At 38.9% G+C, this 27,049-nt stretch overlaps 1 protein-coding gene across 16 annotated transcripts in view; it reads right to left on the bottom strand.

The window, feature by feature from the left end:
* sox6 (SRY-box transcription factor 6) overlaps window positions 1-27,049 on the bottom strand; it is a 165,490-nt gene that overhangs the window by 42,519 nt on the left and 95,922 nt on the right. For 14 of the 16 annotated variants that reach the window (XM_048184154.1, XM_048184159.1, XM_048184157.1 and 11 more), the window contains one exon: window positions 6,091-6,214. In XM_048184154.1, the coding sequence (XP_048040111.1) occupies window positions 6,091-6,214 (124 nt within the window). The remainder of the gene's footprint in view (window positions 1-6,090; window positions 6,215-27,049) is intronic. The other 2 variants (XM_048184150.1, XM_048184161.1) reach the window with 1 other exon arrangement.

The raw sequence follows: 27,049 nt of genomic DNA, 5'->3' as shown, positions 1-27,049 counted from the left end.
CTCACTCGTTAAGAGTTGCCTATCCTCTCCTATCCTTACCGCCACCTACTGGCAGTTTAATATTTAAGTTATGCTTTGTTTTTACCATCATTGCATTTTTCTCTATTGAATTTTTTTTTTATTATTATTTAAAACATTATTTATTTTATAATGGTATTTATAAAGGTAAAAATATATATATATTGTAAAAATAAGGGGGCAAATATTGTCCTAAGTGTAAGTGGAAGAGAGGGGGTACGCAGAAGGATGTTAAATGCCTCAGGGGGTACCACACTCTAAAAAGTTTGGGAACCACTGCAATAAGGTGAACAGAAAACACAATAGGGATCAGATGAAAAACTACAGGTTTGAACACAAAACCCCTGGAGATACAGCTCTGGAAACCTTATACAGAAATGAGTGTGTCTGAAAGTGTGTGTTAAGTGTGTGAGATGTGTTTTGTACTGTGGTTGGTGTATATAACACTCTCTCTGGCTCTAAAAGCAGAGGTTTGAATAAAGCATGCCCATGGAAGGGGAATTGGCCCTCTTTCAGCCCCCACTTCTGTCTGTCACATCTTCTCACAAACATATGGAGCTATCAAGCCACAGGCATGGGGGTAAACACATATATCCTCCACCACCCTCCACCGCCACCTCACTCACTTCTGACTGACCACAGCACATTGTGATGTAGCCAGGAAATTCAATCCCACCCTGTGGCAGAAGTGAATAAAGAACGCAACTGAACAGATTTCAAATAGTGCAATAAGAGTTGTGGAGGGGGTCATTATCGTCCAAGGTTCTCCCTCTCTCTCTCCCTCTCTCTCTCTCATTCTGTGCTTGTGATATGTCATGTGAGCCATGGGCAGGTCAAGTGCCAGCCGAGAACACTAGTCCAAGGCTAACGGTCTGGGGGCTGGGTGGGCAGCCAGTGTCTCAAGTAGACGAGATCGGCTGCCAGCTTTCTCTATGTCAGTCTGTGAAAGTGAATCTAGTTTAAAAGGCAAATCTGCCTGTCTCCAGCCAGTGGATGCCAGGGAGGCTCCAGTGACGCCACTGCCCAATAGGGTTGTTTCTCCAAGCCTGCTAAGGCCAAGGGCCAAGAGCTTATTATCAGCCCACCTCGGGGCCCAATAGTGGGATCCCTCAGTTCTGATTCAGCGACCTCTGAGAAGATTGCTGGGTACAACTGTGCCATAGGCAGTATGTCTCATCAAATGAAATAACTGAGAAAAATGTTGATTAATAACTTGATTTCGTCAGTGATAACGAAAAATAACAAAGACAAATTTGACCATTTCTGCCTCCTTAGGATGAATTGTTGTGTTGTATTCCTCATGTGTAAGTAGGGTTAGGTATCGAGAACCAAATTTCAAAGAACCGGGATTCGATACGATGCACGCGTTTCGATTTCGTTTGATGATTCCTGACTTTTTTCAGTCATTCTCGTAGGACAAATTTGAATCATTCATTCAATCACTTTTTAAAAATGAATTAATTCAGTGTTTTATTCATAAATACTTTTAGTTAATGGACGATCCACTGTTTTGAATGACTCTTGAATGAATGATTCAATGAAAATTTCATTTTTAAACAGTCACTTGTTGCCACCTAGTAGAGTACTAATGTATTCAATATTTTTATTTGCATTTATTATTATTATTTATTATGACTTTGCATTTTAATCTCTCTTACATTACTGCCTACAATAGCAACTGCCTGTTATACATTTTATGTAGTATTGTTTTGTGTTATACCTAAATAGTTTTGGTTTGTAATTGCTTCTGATCTTTCCTTAATGAAAGTGTTATTTATTTCATTATTTGATGAATTGTCACAGTTAACAGTTACAGCCTACTGGTTATAGCCTAAAAGTGGCAAGCATAATAGGCAAAAACATTTTTGTTTAATTATTTGCTCTTTTTTTTCTCTCCCAAAAAAATATTGGAATTGGAACTGAGAATTGCTAAAATTAAATTGATACCCAACCCTACATTACCTTTGATAAAAAATCTGCTAAATTAATTTATGCAAATAATAATAAATATATTATATTTTATCACAAGATAAAACCAATGACTAAAAAAAAAACTGACCAACACTGACCATAAGCTATCACCATGGACAAAAGTGTCAAAAGTGACTGAAAAAAACTCTGTTGGCTCACACGTCTCAGGCCAGAACACCCAAGCCAGAGCATGCACTTCATCATGTAATTCCCCTGTGATAGCATCACTTCATTTGAGAGGTACCTTATCAAAGCAAGCTTTGCAAAGACACCAAGCAGGAAAGGGCAAAGCTTCTCAGCTCAGATCACAATACTCCACTGTCTTCTTTTCTTTAAAAAAAGGGTAGGCTGCTAAATAATGCTTAAAGTGCTTTCTCACATAAAGGCATTGCTAGAGAGCTTCATAGTGTATTTTGTTTCAGCCAGGTATCATGCTGCAAATCGAGGCCAATTTGGACTGCCAACTTGGAATGGGGCCTCTTTAAGTGGAAGGACCCAAGGGTCTTGCACAGGGCACCACTACTGCTGATGTGGGCCGGTGCTCCATAAGAAGCGAGGGAGGCGAGGCTAATGAAAAGGTGGAGGAGAGCGGGGAGGAATGGCTGGCGGAGTGCTCCTTCTGCAACCTCTTCACTTCTACTCCACCTGATGCCAAGAGCCAAGCATGTGGAATATTCAAGCTGAGTGGGGCTCTCTTTGAAATCAATGGTTTTGTTAAAGGGCTCAGTGTCTACCATGCTCACGACCCTTCTTCCAGGCCAAGATTGAAGGCTTTTTTCTATTAAAAAATACTTTGTTCAGAGTTGTGATACAGTGGACTGAACATATGCTCAAAACATGTAAGAGCTGTTAGCCATGTCCTGTTCCTCTGTCTCTTAACCCTCTCTACACTCCAGTCTCCTATTAAATAAGAAGGAAAATAAAAATAAAATCAAACAAAACAACTTGATTGAACAGTGACTGACAATTATCTATAGCAATGTTCACAAAATTCAGAATTGAAGAATTCGCTTCCTTAAAATTCATGTGTAAATCTGAATTTAATTGGCCACAACCCATAGGAAGTTGATCCATCCATCCATCCATTTTCATTTTACTTTCTAACTTACTCAAATTTAAATAGCAATTCTGCATCCTGTTTTCTACCTCAATTCAAATTCATGAATTTAAAAATAATTCTCAAATCAGTTCTGCATGGGGGACAACCCTGATACATATCTGCTCAAATCTGGGATCATCAATTGCTAATGTAGTGTATCAATGTCTAAACGTCTGACGCACATTCTCTGTGACATAAATGTGCCCTCCAGGCGAGGTTCTGCACAATCACTGGCTGTCAGTGGTCCCACCAAAGGGGGCATCGAGGGCTCATTGCATCCCAAGGGCCGTGAACATCCACGATTAGCAATACGTATATGTTCGAGTCTGCACGGGGGGGATCACCACTATCCTCTGCAAGTCTATTTGAGTAAAGAATGACCTGAGTCCTCTCTTTATACCAAGCCCAAGCCATTGAGCACAGTGTGTGAGAAAGGGGATCTCTGCTGTTTCACTGCAGGTTTAGGGCCATCAGCATCAGGCCTTGGCCGTTTGCGCTGACCCGGCCGGGCCGCCCCACGCTGGGCATCACAAACAGCAATGAGTCCTATCACATTATCAGTGGCAATAAGTCGAATCATGCGCACAAACGGCAATAAGCTATGTCCTAAACTTTCTCCCCTCTGCTGTTTCGCAAATTATGAATAATGCAAGTGCTTTACACACGCCAAGGATTCCATTACAGCTGCTGTTATTTGTACTAAAACACTTTCCATGTCAAACATATTAAAAAATCAAACTGGGGAAAAGAAAGCCCTCAGGCTCTTTGTTCAACCTGTCATGCCTTTGTAGTTCCAAAATAGCTGACTTTATGCTCCATCATTTACCTTTTTAGTTAATTTATTAGCTGCTCTACCACACCCTGTAATAATCTAACTCTCACCTGCTGACTTCTGAAGCTTTCCTCTCTCTTTTTTTATCTCTCTGTCTAGCCCTTTCTCTTTTCTTGTATATTTGGCTTTTGATGAGGCGCTGACAACAAACGTGGTTTCTCAAGGCATACTTTGAAGACAAAAGGAAAGCTTTCTTTACTGAGCTGCACTGATCATATCGTTTTTCTTTGATGATTCCGATTTAAAATTTTGTCTTCTTCATTTACGTTCTTTTTAATTTCATGTGTTAGGTCTACTAACAACTCAGCAGCTACACTGAAAAATCATTACTTTGCTATTTTTACTTTTCTCAACAGCAATCTGTGGTAAAGAAAAGAGGGGAAAATAAAGGAAAATGATAGAAGGATGGAAATTTAACCAAATGCTACTGATCCCTTGGGAGGCAAGGATATGCTTTTAACTGTTTAATTACAGAAACTGAGACTGGCACATCCCTAAACCTCAGAACAATGGCTAGATATGAGGGTGAGGGATACTGGCAGTGAGTCAGCCTACGTGTTGTAGCAATTTCCTACAAATTTGTTTTTGAATTTACAGTGCTTGCGTGAGGAGCAATTCTCTTTTTCACAAAAGGAGAAAAAAGGCGTGCCAGGACAAGTACGGCAGCTGCTTCACCAGAGGCCCTTCAGTTCCAAAATGGAAAATGTGCACTACTAAGTGTCACCTTCCTGTTTTTTTTTTTTTTTTTTAGAAACAGAAATGATTAGGGATAGTGATAAACCACTAATTTAGTATCATCTATTTGCATTCAACATCTAAAGATCAGTGCCAATGGCACGTCCTTCACAAAGATGACTAAATGTGCATAATATTTATCAATAATATAAATGTATATAATAACATTTACAGGGCCATAGAGAGTATTATATTAGTAAAATAGCAGATTTATGGCCCATGAAGTTGAAACCCTTTTATGCTGACAGTGTTTATATTCCAGCCCTCATTCACGCCATCCATTGTTCTGAAGGCTCGAAACGCCTTGAACTCTGCCAAAACGGGCTGCTTCATCGAGGTGATACACTTCGCAGTGTTCAAAATTAATTGCCTTGACAAGAAGGACTTGATGTTCTGCTCTCTGAATCCAAAGGGGTGGACTCTTTAAAACAATGCTATGATTCGGTCAGGGAAATCAACCAATGATAAAATATGTGCTGAGGAAGACTGAAAGCCATAAGGAGGTAAAGAAAGCTCAAAAGTGACTCATAAGTTCCCCTGAGGTATAGTGAAGTATGGTGAAGCAGAAAAAAACATACCACAGATAAAGGAATATAAGACAGCCTGGAAGGAAATTGTTAACATTATTGTCCTCCCTCAAAGACACAGTTGTGAGACAGTAGTGTTTATCATCAATGAAATTTTTGTTTTGTTTTAGCTCTGACAAAATAAAATTGAAACCTTCCAATATGTAAAGGGGTAGTTCACCCAAAAATAAAATTTGGTAACACTTTAATATGGGGAACAATTGCTTATTAGTTTGCATATTGGCTGTTTATTAGTACTTATAAAGCGCATTTTAATGCATATTCTGCATGACCATATCCTGAATCCCTAAATCCTACCCCAACCTAAACTTAAACGCTACAACTATTAATAAGCAGTAAATTAAGAGTTTATTGAGGCAAAAGTTGTAGTTAATAGTGAATATGTGTACCTAAAAATTCTGTCATCATTTACTGTCATTGCAAACCTATATGACTATTTTTTCTTTTGTAGAACATAAAAGAAAATATAAAAAAAAAAAAATGTCTCAATTTTATTTTTGTTATTGGGGTCCAAATCAACATTTGACCGCACTGACTTTCACTGTATGAACAAAAAAAGTTAAAACATCTTCTTTTGTTTTCCACGGAAGAAAGTCATATAGGTTTGGAATGACATTTTCATTTTTGTGTGAAAACAATGTGTAACGGCAACAGTATTGATGCAGTAACATTAATTATTACTTTATAAATGTAATATAAATGTATTAATATATTAATATTTAAATATAAATATTTAAAATGTGGGTATTGGAAATTGGTTGTGAGGATGACCTAAAAATTTTGTGCGAGGAGCAACAGGAATAAAGACGTGGAGAGGAAACTCAGAGAGCTTAAGTGTGTTCTCTTACCTGGCTTATAGGACATGCCTGGGGGGAAGAGGAAGCCCTGCTGGGCTGCCGCAGCTGCTGCCAGAGTGCGCTGGTCGTGTGGAAAAATGGGGATCATGAGTGGAGGCATGTGACCCTGGACCTGCTGAACACAGAGAGAGAGGAGATCACACAGGAGCCTAACACAGCCTGACAGCAACGCTCATATTCTGACCCCGGTCCACCCCGCACACGCTCACCAAATACTTGCACTTAATCGCACATTAGTGCTTCAAAGAAATCTTTCATCACACACACATATACAGCAGAGTGTTTATTTTTATTTGTATCATAAACGTCAGACTCAGTGTTAAGGCTGTAATACCTATATATACGTTATTAGATAGCATTAGAAATGTCAGGTAGACACTGCTTATAAAACTTAATCATGAGACTGACAGAAAATGTGGATCCTTTTAGAAATACGGCTCTTGTCTCTTGTTCTTGGAAGGTCATTTATATACATGATAAATGCCCAAGGGAGGCCGGTAATTTACAGCACCTGTTTTCAGCTGTGAAAATGATGGAATGAGCCCAAAAGCTTGTGTATTTCTGATATTTCATGTATAACGTCAACACCTGGCATCGCGTGTGGTGCCTTTCAAACGCTCTCAACCATGTTCATCTTCATTCCCGCTTTATTGCAAAATAGAGAGAACGTTAATGGTGTGCATAAGGATAGCATTAGCTCTGGGTAAGAGTAAAAACAGGCACACTGAACTAGAGACAAAGAAAAAAGAGAGTCTGTGTGTATTTAGGGATCTGAGCGGCTTCTCGTCGAAGTTTGAAAACACATGTTTGTGGAGTGTTGGCCGGACCCAATCTTGCTGTCATTCTCTGCTTCCGGCCTGCGGGTGATAGGCTGCAGCGCCGCTACCGTGGGCCAGCGCAGAGTTAATGCAGGCGAGTCGAGCCGCCTCTGGGGAGCCCAACCGGAGAACGGGTTAATAAAGGTCAGCCCCCCCAAAATAAACACATTATAGAATGTTTCTTCATTCATCGCTCTTTAAAATCAGCCTGCAATAAAAACCGGTCTGGACGCAATTACTGCTGCAGCATTGGGGCATGTAATCAACCTGCTCTGTGGAGCCACTTTCTGCTCAACATTTCTCGCTGAGGTCTGTGCGATCTCCGTTTTTTTTTTTTTTTAATGCCACTTTCGCCTTACGAGCGCCTAATGTTAGAGATCAGTAGGGCTTGTTCCCCAGGTGTTCAGGTCCACTTCATTGATTCGGACTAAGTGAGTTCTCCTAAGCAAAAATAAATAGGAAAAATCCGGCACTTTTCTGTTTTTATAGAGTGCTGCACTTTAAAAGGTGCATATACAGAGTTGAGACCGTGCCAAAGTGAAAGAACAGCGTGTGTTTTTTATTTTTTACTTTACAGATGTGACAAAAAATGCTGAATGAAAGAGATCAGAGGGCTCTTTAATATGACCTTATGGATGTGTTTGTAGAAATGCTTTGCTAGCATGTGTAGTGAATCAAATTGTAAGTGGAGAGAAAGGGGCTATTAGACAGAAAAGAAGTCACCAACCACCGTCTTATTCTACCTCAGATACATTTAAGTGCTTTAGAAAAGGCTCTGACCATGTAAATTGTTCTCCTTCAGAGGGCCGCTAAGGTCAGTCACATACATAATTGCCATTAGCCTTATTCACATTACCCTTGCAAGACAAATCAGTCTAAAGCCACAGTATTACACACAACAGCTGCTTTTAAAGTGGAACCAAAACACAACTGTTCCTCAACATGTCATTTCGCATAGTCCTGCACCGAGACCCACGTACATAATGACAGAAACACCTGGTCTGCTATGCCTTATCCCATCTGTTCCTAAATTGTATCATCAATGTCTTATTTAATTAAAATATAACTAATTTAAAACAACAGAATTAGACATCATTTGAAACTAACAAACTGACTAACAATGCTAGCAATGGCTCTGCTAATCAAATAGACTTCCCTAATGCTGTTCAAAAGGAGCAAACAGCAAGAAAAAGAAAAAGGGAAGGTACAAACAGATACATTGCCCTCAGTTTGAGAGGTCGTGATTTACAGTAATGAGGCCTTTACATTAAAGTTTAATTTACACATGCCACATCTGTGAGTGGCAAATCAAATAAGCGTCCTTAAAGTGGGGACTAATAGTGAAGGTTGGCTTTCAAGCCTGTCAATTAACGTAGACCGGTGGAGCTGAGCAGACAATGCAGATAAAGATTTAAAGATGATCACTGGCAATTTGCTTTGACTGCTAATAGAGAATGGAATTAAGTGCCTACACTTAGACAGATGGATTTTGAAAAATTGCATATTGCATTCTGCATTGAAGCTTGCTTATTATAAGTGTCAGACTCTCTCATTCAGTCACTGCATCTGTCTGACTCTCTCTGTCTATCTCTCTCTCTCTCTCTCTGTCATAGACACATACAACATGCTTGCTTCCACTCATGCTTATATAAGAAAAATATTTACACCAACAGTAAATATCATGATAATAGTTTCTAAGTACACACACACAAACACACATATATGAATAATTAATTAATAATGAACATAATGAATTAATAACTATGATATATACTGTTTAATATTAGCTTAATATTGTTTAATTTTTTATCCTGGAAATGTAAATATATTGTATTTATATTTTGATATATTTATATTTTTTAGTTTATTAATTTCTCAAATTTATTAATTCATAAAAACATGAAATTAGACTTTAGAGAAGAATATGATCATTCTTAAATTTTGTTTCTATTTCCAGCAAAAATTTGAATTATCTTTAATAATTATATATTTTTATTATTTAACTTATCGAATGTATAAATTAAATAAATAAATTAAAAGTAATTAATAAAAATGATATAACATGAGGAGAATTAAGTATCTAATGACAGTGACAAATTAAAAATAGTTAAAAACAGTACACTGATATCATAAAACAAAAGAGTTTGCCAGATATAAGAAAGCCTGCACTAATATACACACAGCAAGTACATGTCTGCGCTACCATAAATGACTAAACTTCACATTGCATTGTGCCTAATTCATCTCTTACAGGTAAATAATATATATCTACTGCATCATAAACGGTATAGTCTATAGCGGTCGATTCATTTCTACTGCCGCACATTATATGTGGTATACATGGTATGTATGAACATGCTCACCCATATTTGTGTATCTGTGCCCTGATATTTCACCCCTCCCTTCGTCAGTGTGCCAGGCGGCTGGCTCCCGGCAGCATTAGTATTGCCAGTCAGATCTTCAAGAGCGTGAAAGAATGAAGTGGAGCAGATGTGAGGAGGAAAGCTCAGGCCTGTGGAAGCTCTGAACCTCATAAACTCAGCCCATTGTAGATCTGGCTCCTATCTGCCCTTTGTCTTATATCAGATCCTTAGAACCAGAGGATGGGATAATGCCATTTCTCGCCATCTGCCCCAAAGCTTCATTAAAGATACATGAACGAGCCCCATCTTATGAGGAACAGGTGCTATTGTTTGTCCCTGAAGACCTGCTGTGGTGAGGATGTAACTCGCGGTACTTGAGGAAGAGCATCTGTAGCAATCAGTCAGGCTGTGTAGCTGGCAGCCTCTTTCTCTCTTCACACGGCCGACCGGTTCACGGGGGTGTAGAGACAGACAGAGAGAGAGAGAGGCCTCTTCACCTTCAGCGTCTCGCATATATCATCGGTTCAGTGCAGCTGATGAAGTCTGCGGTGATACACAGCACAATCTGTCTCTCTGTCAGAGATATACACATAACCCGGGCCGTGTCTTTGCTACTGTCCCCTGCCCTTAGATCAGGCATTAATTTACCCTCCGTTAAGAACACAGGACATGTTGAGAAGCTACTTTGAAACTGTAGCTTGTCAACCTACAAAAGTTACTAATAATTTAAAGCAGTTCAATTACAGTTAAAAATGGAAAATGGAAATCGTGTCATTTATTACTCACCCTCATGTCATTCCACATCCGTAAGACCTTCATTTATCTTTGGAACACAAATTATTATTTTTGATAAAATCCGATGGCTCGGTGAGGCCTGCATTGCCATCAAGATCATTTCCTTTTTCAATGCCCAGAAAGGTACTAAAAACATGTTGAACCACTGATTCGAAACAAAAGATTTGTAAAGCTTCAAAGCTTCATGAAGCAGTGTATTGAAATTGCCCATCACTAGATATTGTTGAATAAAGACGTTTTTTTGTTTTGTTTTTTGGCACACAAAAAGTATTGTCGTTGCTTTAAGGTTGAACCACTGCAGTCACATGAACTGTTTTAAATATGTTTTTAGTACCTTTCTGGGCATTGAAAAAGGAAATGATCTCGCTGGCAATGCAGGCCTCACCGAGCCATCGGATTTTATCAAAAAATATCTTAATTTGTGTTCCGAAGATGAACGAAGTTCTTACGGGTGTGGAACAACATGAGGATGAGTAATAAATGTAATTATATTCATTTTTAGGTGAACTAACCATTAAGCGACATTTTTACCAACATCTATTAAAAAAAAAAAATACACTGAAGTAAAGATGATTAATTTAACTTAGCTTTTTAAAATATAATATAATATACATTTATAAAATGATTGTAATAAATATTTTATTTTCCATAATTGCTACTAAAAGAAAAACATAAATGAATCAAGGCAATTTTGCTTGAATTGTTCATTAAACTAAAAGAATTTTTCATTAAAATGAACCGATTAAATTTACTAAGTAGACACGCTAGCCAAGCATATTTGATTATTACCTGCATTCAAAAAAATTAGAAAAAAAATAAGAAAGTAATTAGTTACCATACACTGGTACTCATGGGGGAAAATTTGCCTGAAATGTTTTAAAAACAGCTGAGCTACAATCATGCTACTGATCACTAATTCCCAACAGTGAATGTGGAGTGTCAGCGGTGGGTTGTTTAAACACACAATGTGCGTTTGCTGTAGGTTGAATGACCGAAATAAAAGAAGGAGGGGGGGGAAACCCCTGAAGTAAATAGGGAGCTATAGATTAATCAATGTTGTTAGTGGAAATGTTGACATCAGCACTTAGCTTCAGTAATGGTTTACAGCAGCAACTAATCCTAGGGTCAGACAGCCCATCTTACTCAAGGAGCTGCACTATACATGGATTACTAGAACAGGCTGCTGTGCGCTTCTAATCCAGCAGGTGCACTAATATGTTTATGCCCTCCTGCAGTGGCCTACGTAGCTGTAAATGTGTATCTGCTGGCATATCCTGACCCAGGCTGTCACACAAGCACATGGAAAATGGAGATGTACAAGTCATTACTGTGCTCAATCGGGCCCCTGTCAGCACCCATGCTCCTCGCTGTCTTTTAAAGGGTCCCTTCGGGCTCAGGAGACGTGGCCCCCTATACATGTCCCCAACTCTCCTTAACATGAAAATAGAGATTGATCTTCAAGGAGCATCACTTTGGGATTCTTTCCCCTTTTAAAAGGAAGAGAGGGGGAGTTGTTTTAACATGTCCAAAATGCCTTTCAGTGTTTACAAGATAAGACTGAGATGGGGAGGGGTGCTAACTTCTCTTTCTCTTTGAGTTTGTGGAAGGAGCCAGAGAGCCTCCGGAGCCTTAGGTTAAGCATTAAGCACCAGCCAACCCGTTTTAAAAGCCAAAGGTGAGGCCGTACAAACTTTCGCCAAATTTGGAGCCATTTCCCTTGGACATTACCGTTTCTCATTAAAAATCTCAAAGAAAGGCTCTAACACGGGGGTGTTTTAAATTTAGCAGGAGTGAAAACAGCTTTCACTGTTACTGTAAGTACCGATACGTCACACGCTCTTGCCCTCGCTCGACACTGCCAGAGCCAAAATGACTGTGAAAGAAAACCACCTTAGGGGATCCATTTTAAGGCGAAGTGATTCTAGAGGACCTGGCAACCGCGTTCAATCCGCACGGCGGGCCCCGACAGCGTGAACTTCACACCCGCTACTTTGCGAACACACTCGGCGAGTGCTTTCTGGAAACTCACCAGCAAAGAGAGAGCGAGAGAGAAAGCGAGAGAGCTCTTTGCTGAATGAAACCACTTCTGCGCTCGGGAGTCTGCACATTATTCTGTTCTAAAGAGGTCAATTTTTTAAACAATCCCATAGATCCCCAAGTACACATTACTCCCACGTCACAGGTCATTTATCAGTTAACCGCACTCCTCCAGCACACGGCGGCTGCAGCTTTGAGCTCTAATCCCACCCACACACACACATAAACCCACGCTCACGAGGCCGTTATCAAAGAGCGAGATACTCTGCTCGGCCGCGCTTCAGACCCTGATGACAATCGGGCCGTGTGGATCGATAGGGCTGAGTCGGACTTTGATCCCCGCTCTTTCTGTCAGCGCGGAGCCAGAATTAAGACCGGGTCTCCACCTTGGTGCCACAGACTAAACGCATTGTTCTCCCCTCTCTGCTCTGTTAGCGAGGAGTTCTGCAGGAGGCCCTCCACACAGATACAGGACCGGGAATAAAGAGGCTTTGTGCTGCGGCCGTGGCTTTGACCTGGACCCACCCGCCTCTGACAATCCACTAGCCCACAGACTCAAAGGCTTATCGGTCGATGAGCACCGTGATTTCTTGTTTTCATTCTTTCTTTCGTTCTGTGTGTTTTTTTTAAACAGGTAAAAGATTAACGTTCCTGATACCGGAACAGGACGACTGGCAAATGGTGTGTTTGTGTGTATTTGGATGTATGTTATGCCACCACCGCTGACAAAAGAGTCGACAGAGGACAAATGTATTCTGAGGACTCACAGCTTGTGCACGTGTGTGCCGAACGGGGAAAGGTGCACAGAAACCAGACACTGGCCCACACGCTCGGCTCGTCTGGAGGAATAACCAATAGATGACTTCTTGTTCTGCTAATTCCTTACACAGTAAAACAAGCCCTCTTGGAAAAGAGCCATTCCAATATGTCTATATTAAGTCCGGGGCTGTTAAAAGCAGAACGGCCCCTTCCTCCCCCACCCTTTGCCTTCTACTTCAGCTTTACTTCGAGTCCACACTGGAGTTCATGTAAAAAAAAAAAACACAACAACAACAACAACAACAACAAAAAAACAAACAAGCATACGATACACACAACTGAGCTCCGATCTCTGAACTTCATGCTCAATTTGGCATAATATTATTAAGTGATAGTCATGTCGGTTCTTTCTTCTGCAGAACACAAAATAAGATATTTAAGACTGACAATAATTTAGCTCCAAAACAACACTGGACCCCACTGACTTTCATTATATGGATAAAAAAAGCACTGAGACATTTTTCAAACTATCATCTTTTGTGTTCATACAGGTTTGGAACAACCTGAGGGAGAGTTTTGAGTGAACCATACCTTCTAGTTCTGTAATACATAACCTGTTTTTTAATCATTACGATATTGCTGATCGTAATTTATGAATAATCAAATAAGTGTGCTTAATATTACAAGGGGAGAATCGAGGATCATGCTGGGATGCTGAAATTAGTAAATTAGTTCAGTACAAAGATGTGGGGGGGAAAGGCTATTCCCTTAAGAGCACCAGCAAAATGTGATCAGTATGTGTTCAACAGAAATATCTTCTTAAGGCAAATTCTTGTTGAGCCTCTAAGAACCTAAAATGTAATTTAAGTCTGTAAATATTTCAAGCAATTAGGGTTGTATTGCATATAAAATATCAAAGACGAGCCTAAGGCTTTAGTAGTCTTCTGTGCTCAGCACTGCTGTGGCATAGCGCACACAGATATCACGTCCACCTCTCTCTCTCTCTCTCTCTCTCTCTCTCTCTACTCATTTAATTCACTTGCATGGTTTCAGGGTTACCTGTTTTAGAATGACACAATTAATGTAGGACTCAGTTTACACAATGTCAGAAAGCAAGAGAAGGGGAGAAAGAAATAAAGAAGGAAATGGAGGAGAAAAAACATTTTTCTGTCAGGGTCTGGTCATAAAATTAAAAAGGTTTGCAGTAAACTGGCTAAACCCGAGGGGACTGGCTCAAACAGCATGGGTAATGAGGGGAGAAAAGGACAGACATAAACAAACCCACAAATGAGTCTGAGGCCAACATCATTATCCCACATATACATCCCACATCTATGAAAACCGGCACCGGCACAATGCACAATACACCCCAAACCCTTTCAGACCGGGACGGTGTAGGGCAGCGGAACAGGAAAGAAAGGCAATAGTCTGGTGTGATATGCATTCATGCTTTCATTCATGCAATATGTTTTTTTTTTTTTTTTTTTTTTAAATAATTTTATTTACTTTGTGGTCACTTTTGAATTATGCATGAATTATTTAAAGATCAATATTTATTTTTATGCTTGGTCCAACCTTCCAAATAATAAATATTTAAGATAGGCCTAATATAAAAGAGAAATAGTTTACTTCATTTTTAAAGAAGAACAAAAATAAGGTAATACTTTAATAAGAAAAAGGAAATTATGCTGTTGCCAAAACCAAAGGAGAAAGACAACATTCTGTATTACAAAAATAAATAATATTAACTAAAATGCATCTTAATTAATAAAAATCATTGTCTCTTTTCTTCCAGATATACAGTCAAACCAAAAATTATTCAGAAATGTATTATATATTTTTACTAGTGGGTGCAGGACACTATAGTTCATTTATGTAAGTGAGGATAGCAAAACAAAGTAAACTGTGACATATTATACCCAAAAATTCTTCATACAGTGGACTACCAGTAAAATTAATAAAAAATTTGGAACCAAAAATTATTCAGACACTTTGACCTGACCATGTTTTGCTTAAGTGTTATCTGACATAATTAAGATAATTTTTTTCTGACACAGTTTAACTCTGAGATTTTTTTTTAACTATAGTAAATATACTGTATTAATGAATGCAATGTTCTGAATACATTTTGGTTTGACTGTCTGTAATTATATTTAAGAATTATGCAGCTAGATTTCAGCAGGGGTTTTCAGCAGGAGATTGGCAGAAATATTATCATGCAACGGAAACTTTGAAAAGTATTAATATGATATATATATATATATACCAAGTTACAGATGAATTTGAGTGTCACTGGATGCACAGCCTTTGATAAAGATATGGTAAGTGATTTGTTCATCCTTTTAAGTTGATAAGCCTATTTATTTTTCACTCTTATATGGTTAGTGGTATTTGGAATTGTTTTTCAATGCTATTGCCTCAATGCCTCACCAGAACTGACCTGTGACCCATTTTTGGGTCACGACTCACCAGTTTAGAACTGAGAGTCTAGAGTCAGACCACCCATTAACTAAAAATGGCATTGTCCAGTGAGCGAGTCCGTGAAGAGAGAGAGAGAGAGAGAGAGAGAGAGGGAGAGAGAGAGAGAGAGAGAGAGTGAGAGGAGCATTCTCCTTCTTCCTGTCATCTGTGTGCAGACTAAGCCACTGTCTTCGCTCTACCCTTCCAGCAGCTGGGCCTGGAGAACAACAGAGAGTGCTCTGTTGTCCAGCAGAAAGCTGACATTGTTACAGCCGGGACTTTATTGCAGGCACATGAGAGTGTTGAGACTTTAAAACACGCTCAAATGTCATGTGCACACCCAGTGACGGGGAAGAATAATTATGAAAAAGGGAGAGAGGGAGAAATGGAAGCGAGAGAAAGACAACTACAATTCAGTGTGCATGAAAAACGGACGAAAGACAAAACGGCCCATTCATTGTATTCCGTCGGGAATGCTCGGACCCTCCTCCGCCCCATCCGAAACACAAAGCGGCCCTTTTTTTGTGCTGCAACGCGCAGGGCTGAATGCTTTGCTTTGCCACCCTAGCCCTAAGAAAACACGGGCCCCCTTTCTAAACTGCCGGCTGGCCGCACACAGTAGAGGCTATTAATGCCTTGCCTTCTTTCCCCCTGTGTGTGTGCCCACTGCGGAGGCTGAGGACCACGTTAAAAAGCCAATGCAAAGACAAAACAGTTTGCTCAACATTAACAGGGAAAACACTGGGCCAGGCAGGAGGGGAGAGGAAACTAAGTCAACATCACACTGGAGGATGTGTTCTCCACCAACTGATATTTTTTCCCTAGCAGGGCCCGGGCACAATGAGAGCTAAGTATAGGTCCGTCGTGCATGGTCTGGGAGGGCTTGTGGTGCGGCGGCGAGTGACAGGTGCTTTCTGATGAGATTCAGTGGTTGATGCTGGCCGGATAGCGCCAGCTTTATAACACCGTTGACCGGGTTTGGACTCGGCAAACCGCCCTCGTGGATCATGAATCAGCTGCTGATTTTCATGATGAGCAGTTAAGGTGAGATGAGATGCGAAGAAGCAAGGGCTCCCAAAATGCCTTTGGTTTTTTTTTGACATTGTTTTTTAACAAAGTGTCAATGTCACTATGCATGGTACTTTTATCTCCTGCTTCCTCACGACCTTGTTAAAGTTTACCCAGAAATAAAAATTCTGTCATCAATTACTCACCCTCATGTTGTTTTCTTTCTTCTGCAGAACACACACAATTTTTAAGACTATTCAACTACTTTTGTCTGAACGTCAGTGAAAGTCAATGGGGTCCAAAACAACACTGGAAAACAGTGACTTTTATTGCATAGACAAAACAACACAGAGACATTTTTCAAAATATCTTCTTTTGTGTTCAGCAGAAGAAAGAAAATCATACAGGTTTGAAAGAACATAAGTGTGAGTAAATGACGACAGAATTTTTATTTTAGGATGAACCGTCTCTTTCAGCAACAAAACCTGTCCATTGAATCATGAAAAAGCATGAAGATGTTACGCCGTTAACATAAAAATCAGCCTGTGTTTGCTTACTTTCTCAAACTGGTCACTTGCAATGATCACATATGGAACTACACAAGTATGTCTTTGTGCTGTGCTCTCTGACTATATACTCGAAACATGGTCTTTAGCCTGAGCATATGCACAAATAAACAGCATACTGAATGCTGTCTCTTCTATCAAATGATGAGATTCTGTAACCTCCCTCTTCCTCTTGGCAGAAAGAAGAAGAAACAGCAATTATTTGATCATACAGTGAAAAGCAATGCTAAAGACAAATCTAGCTGCTAGCAGAGTTGCAGCAATCAACGTTCAGCCAGGCGATCGCTGTTTATATTCGCAACATCCGAAACAGTTTGAACTGGTGTTAAGCGTTCTACCTTCATCCGTCCATTAGCTTAATATCAAAAGTCTGTTGGTGAGGATGTAACTATTAGGCCCGTTTTTATGCATCATTAAGTTTTAAAATGGGCCTACAGAAGCTTTATTGTTTGAACCGCACATGACTTTATTTAACGTCAGCGTTTCTCCTGCTTCGTGACAAGAAGCCACATTTCATAACTAATTAAATTGATCCCCCGCACCCCCTCCGACTAAGCACAGTAAATGGAATTATTTGTATCCAAGTGTCAATATATTAAATCAAAGGGGGCTAATGAGTCGGGTCACCGCTTTCTTTTATCTCCGTTCTCGCATGTTGGGCTCTTCATCAGCTAACAGTCTCCGCTAAATGGAGGATGAGCGCGTTTCAGGCTCCGCCGCACTGGGCGCAAGCCAAGAGGATTTGATGAGACCGTTACGGCCCTCACTCCTGGTGGAGGAGAAGCTAGCGTACTCCACACCGTAAAAAGAAGGGCATTAGCACACGGGAAAACGCGTGTGCGCGCAGAGATGTAAACACACACCCGCGCTCATTTCCTTCCTTATTACAATCCATTTGCCTGGCAGACAATGCTAATTGGCAACACATTCTTTTTTAGCGTAGCTTGTTTTCAGCGCTGTCTCTGCATAAATGAGACTTTAGCATGAGAGATCACAAGGGTGCTGGGAGACAACCAAAACCATCTAACAAGAGGCAAATTAGGAGCATTATCTTTGTTCAATTAGACACCCCTATATTTATCTAAAAAACCCAAGCTGAATTATTCACCATTATATGGCGCCTGGTGCATTTGAGGGAGCTTAATGAAATATTGGATTTAATTGTTGTTCATTGAATTAAAAAGGCAAACCAAATGGCTCTAGGCTAAAGACAAAGCTATGGTAATTAGCTTCATGTGCAGCAGCTAAATAATGGTGATTGTAATATGACTGAGAGGAGACGAAACCGGCGTACAGTAACTGGATTACAATTCTCTTAACACAGATTCCGTCGAGCCGGAGGGAAATAGAAAATATGTTAACAGGCCACAGGGTATTTTAATATATGACCTTCTCCATTAAAATAAATAATAATAAAATAAAAAAAAAAAAAAAAAAAAACTACAAAAACAAAGAATTTATTAATTCTGGATCTCTCATATTAATAAGCAAGGAGCTAAACTAAAGAAAAAAAAAAAAGAACATATCCCATATATCCCAAAGAAGAAAAAAGGACAGACCTTTTCTTCTCTCAGAAAAAGACATAACGAATGAGTTCCTCAAAGTCTTGTGTGTTTAATTAGGAGGCTCTGTTCTGTCTGTGCAGACAGGGTTTCTTTTTGTTCAACTTCCTCTGTGAATTCTGTCACTGCTCTGCAAAATAGTGAGAGGGGAGACCTGAACACCATTATGCAACTTCTCAGAACAGACTGCTATTATTCCTACATCCCTGTTTGTGAGCTTTGAAATGCCAAAAGATGAGGAGAACGGCTTAACAACCTGTGTAGATTCTCAGACAAACTGTCGAGCTTCTTGAGTGTGCATCAAACAGTACTATTACACAGTCAAAATACACAATGATTTTGTGTTATTTACGATTAAATTAGTTCGCCATGACCGACAGATGCGGACGTGTGTTTTGTGTTTGAGACCTGGCTCTGATTAACCCTTTGGCCTGGCCTCCTCTCCCACTGATAAACACAGCTATGAAGCAAACTCACAGTGGCCTGGGGAAATGGCACACATATGAGAGAGATCGTTCTCTCTCACACACACACACACAGACATTTGTCTATCGGTCCACAGGAACAAAGGAATATCCTGAAGGCCCACTCTTCCACCGGCCTCTCAGACTGTTCAAAACACATTCGCACATTGTGTCTATCATCTACACAAGTCGTCTTTAGTCTGTCTGGCTTCACTATGCTGGTGGTTAGCCGTGTATAATTAAAAAGAATCTTTAATCTGGTGGCTGTATGCAGCTATTATCAGTTAACCCTTAGAGGCTCCCTGCTGCTCCCCCACACCATTTAAAACCACATGTGAGGGAACCTTTCCTGCTTTGAAGTGAATGTTGACAACAGCTTCAGCTTTAACTGTAATAGTGCCACTCTTCTGCCACTGAGCTGGAATGCAGATTCTATAGCGCTGGAAAACACAGCACTGAAAAATGCAGAATTACTCTATTATATTCATTTAAATGTGATGGCTAATAAATAAATAAATTGACAATAATTAAAAAAATTATTTCAGATGGCATTTGTCAGCATGTTGATAAAGAAGAGAATGTACAAAACCCGACACAGGAGCGAGTGATTATTGAGATAATAGACAGGCCTGCCAGGAATCTGCATGCACAAAACAAAAAACTCAAACACAAATATCTGAACACAAAAATTCTCTCTTCTTTTAATTTATTTTTTTCCTCATTATAATTGCATATTGAAAAAAGTTCCATTCCTCTTTGTGAGCTTTGAAATACCAAAGGACAAGGAATGGCTACTCAACCTGTAAAGATTTAATTTGTTTTTCCTTATTATAAGAGCATACTGAAAAAGTTTTTATAAAAATTATGTGAATACATCAGTAAAAAAGTAAATAAGTATAAATTAAAAATAATTAAGTAAAACTTCAGCTACCTGAGTTTTTGAATATCTCTTTAATACTATAGTGTGGCGCAGGTATGACGTCAGAACCTGGAAGTCTAATTTGCCACTGGTTCCTTTGAGATTTTCCTATGGGGTTTATAACAGTTAGTTTATAACTGCTTCAAAATTCGCGTTTTCATTATGGGTGCATGTAATTTAAGTTGTAGAACAAAACGTCAAAGTATAGTCAAGTTATGTTTACCACAGGGTTTATTTTATACAAAAATTTAAAAAACCCATTATACAACCCTATAGGAAAATCTCGAAGAAACCAGTGGCGAATTAAGTCAAGTCAAGTCACCTTTATTTATATAGCGCTTTTTACAATGCAGATTGTGTCAAAGCAGCTTTACATTGATAACTGGTACATAATTTGGCTGCACAGCAGCTCTTAAATAATAGTGTCAATGCAGGCAGATCAGAAGCACTGTTGAATAAATGTCAAGAATACTATTGAATATCAAATGTCAAGTGTCCCCAACTAAGCAAGCCAAAGGCGACAGCGGCAAGGAACCCAAACTCCATCAGGTGACATCAGGTGGCAAACAAGTGGCAAATAGGTGTTAAAATGGAGAAAAGAAAAACCTTGGGAGAAACCAGGCTTAGTCGGGGGGCCAGTTCTCCTCTGGCGAACAGTGCTTTGTTACAATCAGGTTGCTATCATAAGTCTGATAGGATTGCAACAATCAAAGAATTTATTTCAGTTCCATCCAGTTGAGGATCGTATTCATCACGCCGGTATGGAAGGTCTGTTGAGGAACTGAATTAGACTTCTGGGTTCTGACATCATACCTGCACCACTCTAAATGCTTTAAAAATGAAGGTAAACCCCCATTAAAATATGTGACCTGTGCTGGCAAAATGAGTCGGAATGCGCATGGGCTAATTTCGGGCTACAGGCAAAACAAGTGAAAAATATCCATTTTGGTCGAAATTGAGGTTTTCACAAAAATTTGTTAATTAAGCCCTCGTCTAGCGATCCCAATGCTCCAAATAGCAATTAAACATCAAAAAGTATCTTTATTTGTACGTTTTCTGAGAGGAGTACCTTTCCTTTGACCATGAAAAATGCAATTTTTCTCTGCTCGCTTCTGGACGACTGGTGCTTACCCTCGGCACAAGTTTGGTATCATTGTAAAGCGCAGCATTCCAACGTTGTGAATATTCATAGCGAATTCTCGATGGCAAGTCTGAACCAATAAAATGTCAAAATATCTGTCTTGGCAAGTATTCACGCAAACATTATCTGTTATGTCTTAAGTTAATGTAATTGTAAAAAGTTAATGTAATGGTAAAAAGTTAATGGTTAACAGTTGGGGAAAAACATCTGATGTGTAACATTATATTAGATAACCTACGTGTGGTACAGTAGGTCTTAATATATAGGCTATTTGTTTCATTAATGTAAATCAAACAATTGTGGAATCATAGAAAAAAAGTTGAATATGCATATTTTTCCTATAGATATAGGTTTTGACTTGGTTTGGTGGTACTACCAGGGATTTTAAGGTATGGTTGCTAGGTGATTTTGTTTTGGAAACTTCAGTAAACTTTAACTTGATTTTTCTCAAAGTTGACTTTGTTGACTCTATCGACTTCAAACAGGTGTAGCTCAGTCATTTTTGTCAGATTCTAACAAATCATACACCATTCAGATTTTTTTTAAAAAGAGAATGTGAGAATAACAATAACTCATTTTTGAAAATTTTGAAAATGTGTATAATCAATCAATCAATCAATCAATCAATCTATCTATCTATCTATCTATCTATCTTGGTCTGTGTGATTCAGCCGGTGCTGGCAGGAGAAAGAGGGGAGGGGAGGTGGGGGGACGGGTGGGAGGAAGAAAGGGGGGAGGACAGCGGAAGACAGCCACGTGGAGGTTTCTCTCAGTAGAGTAGCAAGAGGAAGCGGAGCCCTGGGGTTAGATAAGTAGAACCAGGCCTGTACAATGACAGAGTGTTTGAACCGGCGGTCTGCTTTAAAACACAGGAAGCGACCGTCGGCACAACAATGGCCCTACACGGACAAACAGCATCTCTGTCCGTTGACAAACACAGCTCAGTGTGACTATCTCTCTCTGTCTCTCGTAGCTGCGCCGTGTGAGAAGGGAGATCGGAGCTAATAAACTCTTGTTTGCTGTGATACGAGAGACAGTATATGAGCGTCATAATGGGATTCTCATAGAGAAGGAGTTGTTTAATCTCAACGGGAATTTTTCCTCAAACACACCGCAGCCTCGCCTCTTCTCAGTATCTAAAGTTCACGCTGACCTTTGAGGGAATCATTCTTCTCTTGATGTTTGTGCGTGTGTGTATACAATAAGATGAGCCTGCCTCCACCTGTGTGTTCTCCTCCCTACGTCACCTCAGCTCACATCGTACCAGCCCCAGCGTGCAGGAATGCCTGGAACCGAGCCAAGTCTCTGCTAGAGATGCACGTCAACCCCGGCCCAGATCATCCCCAAGTCCAGCCTGGGAATTTACAGCTGCTGTCGCAAAACAGAGCCCAGAGAGAGACAATAGCACCTAATACACATGCACACATGTACAGGCCTTTGAAATCTCGACCAAGCACAGCAGCTGTAATCATAAGTATTAAGTGTAAGAGATGTATGAGTTCAGAGGACAATGAACAGTCTCTCCTAAAAACTTCTTGGAAAAAGAAAGCCTTTTTGTGCTCAAACCTCGTATACATGGACATATGTCGTCATCGTGGGGAGCTCATGGAAATTAAAAGCCAAAGTGATTAATCACATATCAATATCATTACACTGATCAAACTTTTGGTCAAAAACTTAGTACTGTTTGACAACTCATTCTTCAGAGTATTGTTTTGGTTTTTAGCCCAGGAAACTCAAAGAGAAAGAAAGAACAAAAAAGAAAGAAAAGAAAAAATAAATCAGTTTAAAAAGAGAGAGAGAAATGAAAAAGGGTTTTTGAACAACTGAGGTTTCAGATTACTTCAACAGAAAAATTAATGTTATATTATATAATTATTATTTTTTATTTTTATATTACTTACCATGGCTAAAAACAAACAAAAAAAGATTTTTCTGTTTATTTAATCTCATTTATGGCTAGGATAATGAAATGAGATATTAAAGATCTCTCACATATGACTTTCTTTCCTCCAAGAAGCAACCCACAATAACAGCTGATGTTAATGGTACGAGGGCGAATAAAACAGAGAGTGGAACTGTCAAGGAGGCTCTTTGTAAACAGGTCAGCGGAACCCGAATCACTCAGCTTGATTAATACCAATTCTAAACAGCTAAGAACAACACAGGCTTGCCTTTCTGTTGGAGGCAGTGGCTTTTACATGTTCTTATTTGCACGGCTTTACTTGTCTTACATAAGTAACACATTTTCTCTTTCAGATCAAGATTTACTTCTACATTTGTTTTTAATTGTTTCTAAGCCTCTCCTTCAATCTCTGATGGTGCTTTTAAGTTTGTGCTTCAGTCACATAACAGTAATCCGGTCCCTGGACGGAATTAGTTGCCATATGAAATTTCTCAACAAGAGGCTTTTGGCTAAAGGAATAAATAAGAAGTAAAACCTTGAGCTTGAAGTTCTGATAAGCCTCTAGCGCTGTAATCTAAACATCTGTTATCTTTAAAACAAGTGACATTGTAATTCCTGAAAAGACAAAGTCTCAATCTCTCCGTCTCTCTGAGCTCATTGTACAAAATGTGAAAGGGTGAAACTTAGAGAAGGGTAATTTAAAAGTGGTTTGATTTGGGCAACGCACGGTGCCAAACAACTCCGGAGAAAACCAGAGCTGGTTGTATTGTGTTACAGGCCTGATGGTTTCATTTGGACCCCATTCAGTCCCGTTTGCAGAATCCACTGATGCGATCAGTTACATCATCAATAAAGGTCTAAAGCGCCACTTAACATGTGAGCCAAAACAGTAGCGCTTTGATGGGGAGGCTGGCTCTTTAAACCGTGCACACGCTCCATGCTAACAGCGGGGAAACCCAATCCTTGCATGCTGTTTTACCACTCAACTTTTACGTCTTCTACATGAAGGCTGAAGAGCTTGTTTGGAGTACTAATTAACTCAAAAGCTGTTGTATATTAAGAGCACTGGGCATTTTTTGTAGAGCTAGCTCTAATGAAAACAGAGTGCCAGGGAACTGCATTAGCAAGCCTCCTCCTCTCGCTTCCCATTGCATCGTACTCTTGTCTTCCGACTTTCCCTTCTTCTTCATCTTTACTACAAGCCGTGGCCTCTGGAGACGGAAGTTAAATGGGTCACAAAAGGAGGCGATGTTTATGATATATGAAAACAAAGTCAGAGAAGATAAAAAGCATAATAAGATACAGGTCCTAAGCCTGACTTTCTTGGTTTCTTTGTTTCTGGTGGCGTTCTGGTCTTAAAATGTGTGATTAGGACCCAGAGTTACAGCCTTTAACAGCAGCAGATAGAGACTGTCTCTTGTGTTCCATCAAGAAAAGTGGAAAGAGGACTCCATAAACTACAGTCAAGAAAAATGGCTGACTGCACAAGCTATTATAGAAAACATATCATTTAATTGGTAAGATTTTTTTTTTTTAAGTGGCTCAAGCTCACCAAGGATGCATTTATTTGATAAAAATACATAAAAAAGAAATATATACAGTACCGTCCAAAAGTTTGGAACCACTAAGATTTTTAATGTTTTTAAAAGAAGTTTCGTCTGCTCACCAAGGCTACATTTATTTAATTAAAAATACAGTAAAAAACAGTAATATTGTGAAATATTATTACAATTTAAAATAACTGTTTTCTATTTGAATATATTTCACAAAGTAATTTATTCCTGTGATGGCAAAGCTGAATTTTCAGCATCATTACTCCAGTCTTCAGTGTCACATGATCCTTCAGAAATCATTCTAATATGCTGATCTGCTGCTCAAGAAACATTTAATGTGTACAATTGTACAAAATATTTGTGTACAATATTTTTTTTCAGGATTATTTGATGAATAGAAAGTTCAAAAGAACAGTGTTTATCTGAAATCTAATCTTTTGTAACATTATAAATGTCTTTACTGCCACTTTTGATTGATTTAATGCATCCTTGCTGAATAAAAGTATTCATTTCTTTAATTTCTTTTCAAAAAAATAAAAATAAAAATTCTTACTGACCCCAAACTTTTGAACGGTAGTGTATAATGCTACAGAAGCTTTGTATTTCAGATAAATGCTGTTCTTTTGAACTTTCTATTCATCAAGGAATCCTGAAAAAAAAAAGTACACTACTGTTTTCAACATTGAAAATAATCATAAATGTTTCTTGAGCAGCAGATCAGCATATTAGAATGATTTCTGAAGGATCATGTGACACTGAAGACTGGAGTAACGATGCTGAAAATTCAGCTTTGCATCACAGGAATAAATTACTTTGTCAAATATATTTAAATAGTACACAGTTAATTTAAATTGTAATAATATTTCACAATATTACTGTTTTTTACTGTATTTTTAATTAAATAAATGTAGCCTATATATATATATATATATATATATATATATATATATATATATATATATATATATATATATATATATATTTAACCCTCTGGGGTCTGAGGCTGATTTGGGGTCCTGTAGTAGTTTTGACATGCCCTGACATTTGTGCTTTTTTCAGTTGCTTATAAACATATTAAAGACCAGGCTACAATAATATGTGTGCAACAAGTATGTACATGTTTGTATTTTCGAGAGAATTATGTATATGCATGGTTTCTGAAAACAACAACAACAAAAAAATAAGGCCTCAAAACACATACTAAACATTTTTTTCACAAGACTTTTGGGAATTGTATATTTTAGCCTAGAGTTTTTGCTTCACAATGATGTAAAAATCATTCTGACTACTCAGACACATAAAACAATGTATTGATTTTAAATTTCTAAGACACTTTTTGTTTAGACAGGCTATATGCAAAGAGGCATCAATCTTCATGAATAATGCTGTGATTCACACCTGAAGAGATTAAGAAATCTGCCCCTAATGAGCCACATAATGAGCCTTTCAGTCAGGAATGTGACTGAGTGAACTAGAAAGAATGAAATGACAAAAGAAATATATCTTTTTTTTTGTTGTTGTTTGTTTGTAGTAATTTATTCCTTTGATAGCAAAGTATCACATGATCCTTCAGAAATCATTCTAATATGGTGATTTGGTTCTCAAGAAGCATTTCTTATTACTATCAATGAGAAATATTTCTTTTCAAAAAGACCAAACTTTTGAAAGTTAGTGTACGCGTCTAATACAATATGACAGTAAACCATTATGCTACACCTCTTTTTTGGAAAGGCTACCTTGTTTCAGTAAAAGCTATAAAGCTATAATATTTTGACAGCATAGCGGAAAAAAAGTTACGTTAACATAGCTACTTAAAGGATTAGTTCACTTTCAAATGAAAATTACCCCAAGCTGTACTCACCCTCAAGCCATCTTAGGTGAATATGACTTTTCTTCTTTCTGATGAATACAATTGGAGAAATATTAATAAATATCCTGACGCATCTGAGCTTTATAATGGCAGTGAACAGGGGTCACGAGTATGAGCTGAAGAAAGTGCTTCCATCCACCTCCATCCATCATTTTCTTCGTATGTTGAATACAGAAGGTGGTCTAGTGGAAGCTAGATATTTTACTTCATAACTTGTTAAATATGGATATTTTTTTACACAAACACATCGATTCGCTTCAGAAGGACTTTATTAACCCCCCGGAGCCGTGTGGATTACACATATTATGATGAACGGATGTGGATGGATGCACTTTCTTCAGCTCATACTCGTGACCCCCGTTCACTGCCATTATAAAGCTCGGATGTGTAAGGATATTTATTAATATGTTCATCAGAAAGAAGAAAGTCATATATACAGGATGGTTTGAGGGTGAGTAAAGCTTGGGCTAATTTTCATTTGAAAGTGAACTAATCCTTTAAGTTAGCTACTCTTCAGTGCACTGCAGGAATGACAGTATAGCATAGCCCAGCTGTTTAGGATGAGCTCTGTCGCTAGTTAAGAACATCCAAACCCAACAGCTTCCTCTCCTAAAGGTAAATAAACTGTTCACATGAACTCTTACTCCACTGCTACCGACCGAACACACAGTATGCATGTAGGGGCCTGTCTAATGGAAAGTGAAGAGCGCAAACTCTTGGCGCGGTGGA

This window comes from Megalobrama amblycephala, linkage group LG3, assembly GCF_018812025.1.
Source record: "Megalobrama amblycephala isolate DHTTF-2021 linkage group LG3, ASM1881202v1, whole genome shotgun sequence".
In the NCBI taxonomy this organism is placed as follows: Eukaryota; Metazoa; Chordata; class Actinopteri; order Cypriniformes; family Xenocyprididae; genus Megalobrama; species Megalobrama amblycephala.
This window is presented reverse-complemented; position numbering and strand designations above follow the sequence as displayed.